The sequence below is a fragment of the Erigeron canadensis genome, chromosome 5, assembly GCF_010389155.1.
Source record: "Erigeron canadensis isolate Cc75 chromosome 5, C_canadensis_v1, whole genome shotgun sequence".
Taxonomy (NCBI): domain Eukaryota; kingdom Viridiplantae; phylum Streptophyta; class Magnoliopsida; order Asterales; family Asteraceae; genus Erigeron; species Erigeron canadensis.
In genome coordinates, this window is record NC_057765.1 from 6,931,307 (window position 1) to 6,937,362 (window position 6,056).

Here is a 6,056-nt window from a genome sequence, read left to right on the forward strand (position 1 = left end):
ACCAAGCAGGAAGATGCTTAGGAGATAGAGGCTGCAAATCTTTAGATGTCTTAACTTTGTAAAAGCTTTATGCTTCAGCTTGTAATTCACTTTGATGATATAAAAGACATCTTTTCTTCATATTACATTCTTCTTACTTACTCAGTAAGTCTCTTCAGCGAATAGGGGAGATTGTTGAGTCTTGGATTCGCTGACAAGACTTACTCGCTGACATGTATAGTCAGCAAGTCTTCAGCAAGTCCAGTGACTCTCTTCAGCGGGTTGCATGCTGACCAAATGTTTGTCATGGCGGGAAGTATTCAAACCATATGAAGACAAGAGTCACATGGTGGTTCTTCCAACTGTAACATACCTTAATTGGAAAAGGTATTTGTTGGGACCAAAACTTGGGTCTTCTCTCTCATACCCATTTTGGTAAAGAAGACAAAAGCTCCTGCTTGGAAGTACAAGGAGCCAATGGAATGTCGACAACCACCATCTATCTCTATCAAAGGAAGGTTGTGTTGCCCTAATTCTTCCTCTATATAAAGCAACACAGCCGCATTGTATCAAGTGTGTTAGTCACCTTGAAAATGTGTGTCACTTGTAATTGTTTAAGTTTTTAGTGTGTCTAGACTTAGCAATTACCTCTGTTCTTTTGTATTCTTATAAGTCAAGTGTGTAAGATCAACCATGTATTCATCGTTTAATCAATGATACATATGATTATCCTTGCATTGATGTACTACAGTTGAACTTGATATTGTTCTTGTTATTTACTTGCTTATTTACTTTCTTGTCTAATTTAAATATAACATAAGTTGTGCATTAGTGGACCATCACCCTTCTTAAAGTTATTCTCATAATCTTCAAGACCTAGGCTCGATAACATGTGTCTCGTTCTGTAATATGACTGTAAATTTGTCTCTAAATGACTGTTTTTTTGTAGTGAGACTTTCTCCTCTTCCACTACATAGGTTCGAGTTTTAGCTGGATTGTGTTGACCCAAATTGAATTCCTCATACTTTAAAAAAAAAAAAATTTTATTAGCTCGATAACATGTGTCTCGTTCTGTAATGCAACTTGAAAGACTAGCAAGATTACCTTAAACGATCCAACATGATAGAGACTGAATACAGCACCCGCCAATCCTATCACCTTAGGATTTCTCGCGCCATAGGCCAATGAGAGTGTGACTCCGGAACTGAGACCTGCCAACATACTATAATGAATTGAATTAACACACATGATTGGAATATTTAAACTGAAAATAACATCAGTTTATGTATTGTAATTTTATCTTGAATTGAGATGTTTATGATTTATGTCAAAGAAGTGCTCAAATTTATATGCAATTCCTAAATGAGTGGGAACCTTTTGGTCCTATGTATCATCTTGATACACAAAGTTCACACCGCATAGAACTTATGCCCGGTGACTCACCGTTCTCACACATAGGTCACTAAATATAGTTTATCCACTTGCCTATAACAAGATTTGAACTTGTGAATTGCAGTATTCATCTGTGTACCCATGTGATCACATGATGGCGATACAAATTGGTCTATGATCACTTGCGATGATATTCCTCGTTGCTACATATAGAGTTGTGATTTCACATTTATATAGAGCTGGTTTTGTATTCACATTATATTGTTTTTTTCATCATATTCTTTTATATTCTTCTCGTTCCATTTTCATATCCATTCCCTCTTTCGAAAATTAGTTAATTCATATTTTGAAATTTGAATGGTTTTTTTTTACCTTTACACCAACATGTTGATAATTCAATCGATTTAGACAGTTTTTTTTTTTTTTTACAAACTTGTTAACTAATGACTATGATGATATTGCTATGTATCATTCTACTCATTTAGTTTTTAGCCCGTAAAATATCAGCTAGAACAAAATAGTCAGGCTATCATGGTTATCAAGTTAAGACCTGGCTAGATGAGCCAATTTGAGAACCTATAGCTATCTTGATTGCATACAAATTAATTATATATTCATACATAGTATATAAAATCAAAAAATATATAATTAACATAACTAAAATACTAATAGCCATAAACTTACCATGTAGTTGAATCCTTCTTGCCTCTTAACGTTTCCATAACACTATATACGGATGCCAGGGCAGCCCCACAAAGACCAAAGTTACGAGCGTCTATTCAAGGACTTCTTAAAGAAAGAGCCCGTTTAAACTACATACAACAAACATCAAAAACATAGTAGTTGTGTGCACAAATACAATCAAGAAAACGTTCAATATTAGGAATTTCCTAAGATGATGATCACTACTACAAAACAGCAAAATACCGACGGATTTTTCCGACAAAACACATCCGTCGGAAATTTACCGACGGAATATCGACAAAAAGTCTTTTAATTTTTTCCCAAAACAAATTCTGACAGATTTCCGACAAAATGGTATATTCGTTGGAAATCCGTTGGAAAAAATAAAACATTTCCGACAGATTTCCTACAGATTACAAAAATCCGTCGGAAATCCGTAGGAAACATCTATTTATTAATTTTATTATTTAATCCGTCGAAAATCTGTCGGAATAATTTTATTATTTATTATTTTTGTCGGTAAAGTTTAATTTTTTTCCGACAGAAGTTAATTTTATTCTAAAAGATTTTCGGACAAAATAGCGACAGAAAGATTCTGTCGGAAAAAAGGGTTCCAACGGAAATTTCTGACGGACTCGAAATTACCCACTTTATTATTCCACAGCCACATTCCGTCGGAAATCCGTCGGTAAAGGCCTTTACTGACGGATTTCCGACGAAAAGTGGCCGTCGGAATAGTCATGTTTTGTAATAGTGATATTATATATTAATGCAAACAAAAGATCTAGCTAACTATGTACCCGTTGGGGTAGGGGAAAGTTTTCATCATGTTCAAGCCAAAATTCACACCAAGAACGGCATAGTTGATACCCCCTACGGTGGTGAGAATAGTTGTCTTAACCGGTAAAGATTGTTTGTAGGTCCATTTGTCTAAGAAGTCTGTATATTCTCTCCATTTAGTCGCTAACTCTTTCAATGGGTTCTCGTTACCCGTTACTAAAACTCTTTCTCCTTCCTTTTCTTTTTCCATGAATGATAAGTTTTGTGTGGATTATTGGAAACACAATTTACCTGGTGAATTTCTGAAATAGGTCGTTTCGTTACAACAAACAAAAAAGAGACCCGTTTGTATATTTAAACACTTATTTTTTTTTAATAATGTGGTCTTTGAGCCTAAACAACCGGTCTGTATATTTCATCTTCAATAGAGACCAGTTAATTAAGTGAGCCCATTTGAGACCTAAGAATGGCCCATTTGAGACCTAAGAATGGAGACCTGCTGGTGAAAAACACCGGTCTCTAAAACTTTTGTGTTCCTATATCTTATCTTCAAGACCTAATTAAAACTCAAGATATTGTTTCCACTTAAAAAAAATCTAACACTTTAGAAATTATCTACTATATCCTTTCTTTCACAAATCAACTCCCACCCTCACCTTCCTTACCTCCGGCTGCCGTATTTTACCGGTAGACCGGGATTTCTCCGGTTTTCTTCCTTCCTTTTCCTCTTTTCAAAGCGTAGATCTTTGTTTTTCCAGCCAGATCTAGGGTCTTGGCACTAGTTGCTGGATTTTTCTAGCAAGATCTAAGATCTCGGATTTTGGTACTAATTTTTCCGGTCCATCGATCACCATCACCGTCATCGACTGCTGCACCACCCCGTCACCGTCACCACAGATGTACCAGCCATTTCTCTGGATCCAATATTTATAAGGTATTTTCGGGTTAAATATTTTATTTTGAATAATATATGGTTGAAGGTGAATATCATTGAAGTTGTCAATGTTTTGTTTGAGTTTTTCTAAGCAACTGACCATCTTTAATCTTTTTAGATTCAACAGTTTTAACGAGGGTGTCAAGAGGCAAAGAGCAAATATGAAACAAGAAGTCAACAAACACTTCTGAAGCTTCAGCAAACAATAATCTTTGGATTTCTTTTTTCAGCAAGGACCTTAAGAGATTTTCTCCTTTTCATGATTTTTATGAATTATCTAGTTTATCTTGATTTCTTATATTTCTTTACATTGTATGATTGGTTTAAGCTATGTTCCTAAATTGTATTCTTTGTATTCAGATGAAAATTGCTTCGAAGTTGAAATTGTTTAGATATATCATATATGTGAATTGATTTGAATGGAGATTTGGTGATATTTTGAACAGCGGACGACAACTTTTTTTTTTTTTTGAACGGCGAAAGTGAAGTATTATTAATAACTCAAACTAGCAAGAAGCTAGCATAAAGATAGGTACATAAACAAACAAGAAAATAAACGTAAAACCAATCAAGAAATACATGGCTTACTACACCAACTATCCCAATCTAACTCCACTTTTTTAGCTCTATTCGGAATCCATAAAAACGCCATGGATCTAATTTCTTCAAAGATCATATGAGCAGTAGAAAATACCATATTATGCACCGCATCATTCCTCGATTTCCAGAGGCTCCAAATAGCAATAAGAATAATGGCGTTGAGCATTTTCTTCCAATTTTTATCCCCAGCTCGAGAATAATGAAAGGTGTATAAGTCATGGACATGAAAAGCATAAAAAAGGTTTACCTTACACCAAGATCCAATTAAATCCCAAACCTCCATGGAAAAGGGACATGCCGTGAGAATATGATCAAGAGATTCATCGGCAAGATTACACCTAACACAAGATAAAGACCTCATTGTAATCCCCCTTTTATTGAGTTGAATTAGAGTCGGAAGTCTGTCTCGATTTGCTCTCCAATTTCTTATATTCACCTTCTTTGGAACCCAATTGTTCCAATGATAGTTGGGATGTGAATTGTAAACAATAGCCGAGTCGAACTTTATCTTCAAATATGAAAGTATGAACTCATTTGCATTTATGTGTGGCCGTAAGTCTACATCTCTTTTGGAAAACACTGATTTAGCTTTGAAAATTGATTTCCATAACCCCCCTGTTTCTTGTTGACTGGTATATCAAGATCCACAAACAGATTTCCATGTAAAGCGACTACCACACGCCTCCAAAGTCTATTCAACTCGTGTTTATAACGCCACCACCATTTCAATAATAATGCAGCATTAGCACCTTCCAAAGATCCCAATCCAAGACCACCCAACACTTTTGGTGCCACAACATCATTCCAAGCGACCCAACTAATGGAGTTTCTGTCGCCTTTGCCTGCCCAAAAAAACCGCCTTCGAATTCGTTCCAATTGGTCTATTATTTTGTTAGGGGCTTTAAACAATGAGAAAAAAATATAAAGGAAGACTTGATAAAACTGATTGCACCAAAGTTAATCTGCCGCCAATTGATAGAGTTTTTGCCTTCCATTTAGAAAGATGTGTTTGAAAGATATCAATAACTTGTTGCCAATAACGACAGATTCCCATGTTCACGCCAAGAGGGAAACCCAAGTAAGAGAGAGGGAATGTATCTTGTTTTATACCCATTTGATTAGCGACATGCTCCACCTCCATCTGATTGATTCCAAGTCCAAATAATAATGATTTTTTCACATTCATTTTTAGACCAGAAATAAGACCAAAACATCTCATAATCCTAACAATATTCATGAGATTATGAGTCGACCATTCCCCCAACATCAGCACGTCATCGGCATACAACAAATGATTAATATTAGGCCCCCCATTAGGTAATTGAATCCCATTTAAAAGACCCCCGATAATAGCTTGGTTCAAGAAACATGTCAAGGGTTCCATGGCAATTGTGAATAGAAAAGGAGAGAGGGGATCCCCCTGCCTAAGCCCACGAGAACATTTAAACTCGGCAGTAGGAGAACCATTAATTAGGACAGAAGCACGAGAGGATTGCAAACACTCAGCAATCCAGTAACACCAACGAGTTGGAAAGTTCATCTGCTTCAAGGTTTCTAACAAGTAGTTCCAACTAACACAATCGAAAGCTTTCTCCATATCTATTTTTAATAGAAATGCTGGTTTTTTTGTTGTTTTTAACCAAGCTAGGACTTCTGCCAGAATCAACGGGCTATCCAATATTTGCCT

The 6,056-nt window shown here is 35.8% G+C and overlaps 1 protein-coding gene across 1 annotated transcript; it reads right to left on the minus strand.

Annotated features, from left to right (window-relative positions):
- Positions 1-4,337: 4,337 nt before the first annotated feature.
- On the minus strand, positions 4,338-4,730 carry LOC122601101. The gene has a single exon (XM_043773874.1). It carries the CDS (start codon positions 4,728-4,730, stop codon positions 4,338-4,340), a length of 393 nt encoding a protein of 130 aa, XP_043629809.1.
- Between the last annotated feature and the right edge of the window lie 1,326 nt (positions 4,731-6,056).